At 50.3% G+C, this 1411-nt stretch overlaps 1 protein-coding gene across 1 annotated transcript in view; it reads left to right on the top strand.

Moving 5' to 3' along the window:
* The first annotated feature begins 1276 nt into the window (after positions 1-1276).
* Positions 1277-1411, top strand: part of SPACA1 (sperm acrosome associated 1) — a 16343-nt gene continuing 16208 nt past the window's right edge. The window contains exon 1 of the mRNA XM_024747236.1: positions 1277-1410. Coding sequence (XP_024603004.1) covers positions 1277-1410 — 134 coding nt within the window. The remainder of the gene's footprint in view (position 1411) is intronic.

The raw sequence follows: 1411 nt of genomic DNA, 5'->3' as shown, positions 1-1411 counted from the left end.
CTTCAAGAAATTTTAATTAATTAGAGCTGACCTCTTGAAATTAACACCATTAACTGAAGGAACCTAACTGAATTTCATTTCTTTCTATGACAAAATTGGACACAGTGATACTACTAAGTACCATCAAGAGGGCAGTGGGGAGTTACACTTACCTCTAATATTTTCTACTGATTCAAGTGGGAATGCCAAGGTATTCTAGCGTCCAGTCTGATTCAACCTTAGTAAAAGACAGAACTCTTTTTTAGTAAAAGAATTGATTCTTGGGTTAAATCAACGTGTGGATTAGTGGATCATTGTTAGAGACTGACGTCTTAGTGCTCTATTCTTGACCTGTTGCCCTTTTAAACATTTTGTTGGTGATCTGAAGGAAACTTTTTCCAAATCAAACTTGGGAGAAATATCTAATATATTAAGGCAACAGAATCAGATTTCAGAAGAATCTCAATGGGACCTTAAAAAGTAGGCCAAAAGCACGAAGATAGGCATTCACAAGAGACAAAGGTTAAGTCCAACATTTGGTTCCCAAAACATCAGCTATCCAAATAGAGAAAGGAGAAGAACTAGTTTGGCAGTAGTTGCATCTTCCCCTCTCCTTTCCTTTACCCCCACCTTGCAACGAAGCCCCACGCGGAGCTCATGGCACTGCACAAATTCTTAAAACGTGAGTACATGCCTGAGCTGCAACAGCAATAGTGTTCAGATCAAAGAGAGAAAGTGCACCCCCTATATCCTCTACAAATCAAGCCTCACCTGCAGATACGGATCAAGTTTGGGGCAACCTACTTAACAAGGCCATGGTGAATCATTCTTGATACACGCCGAGTTGGCTATTGTGCATAAGTAATTTGAAGCCAAGTCATATAGAGAGTGCTTGGGCTCTAGGGAGTCTGGTTTGTTGAGGCGTAAATGCAGGAAGGACGAGCACCTTTTAGCACAAAGCAGGGTGAGGGAAAACGGCCACTCCCAGCAGTTGGCTGGCAGCTCGCCTAATGAGGAAGTGCGAAGGCATGGACCCGCCCAGCGTGCCGGGTTGGCCTAGAACGCCGGAAGGGGCGGGGTGGACCCGAGCGCCGTCGGAAGTGGCCCGCGGGACCGCTGCGGTCAGGCCTACGGGCGTTCAGTGGGCCCAGCACGACGGTGACGTTCCGTGACGCCTCAGTGGTTGCCGGGGCACGGTGTGGGCGTTCGGAGTCGGGCTTCTCCTCTCTTCGAAGCACCTCTCATCGGGAGCGGGCGGCTGCGACTGCACCTTGGGCGGCCGTGCGGGCCGAGAACCATGGGCCCCGGGGGCGCAGGCTGCTCAGACGGGCTGCTGCTGACAGTCGGCTGGCTGCTCCTGGCGGGCCTCCAGTCAACGTTCGAGATCGTCACCGTGGCCCAGGATCCCAGCTTGGCCAACGAGGGCGAGGGT

Source organism: Neophocaena asiaeorientalis, unplaced genomic scaffold (assembly GCF_003031525.2).
Source record: "Neophocaena asiaeorientalis asiaeorientalis breed wild unplaced genomic scaffold, Neophocaena_asiaeorientalis_V1.1 scaffold161, whole genome shotgun sequence".
NCBI classification, from domain to species: Eukaryota; Metazoa; Chordata; class Mammalia; order Artiodactyla; family Phocoenidae; genus Neophocaena; species Neophocaena asiaeorientalis.
This window is presented reverse-complemented; position numbering and strand designations above follow the sequence as displayed.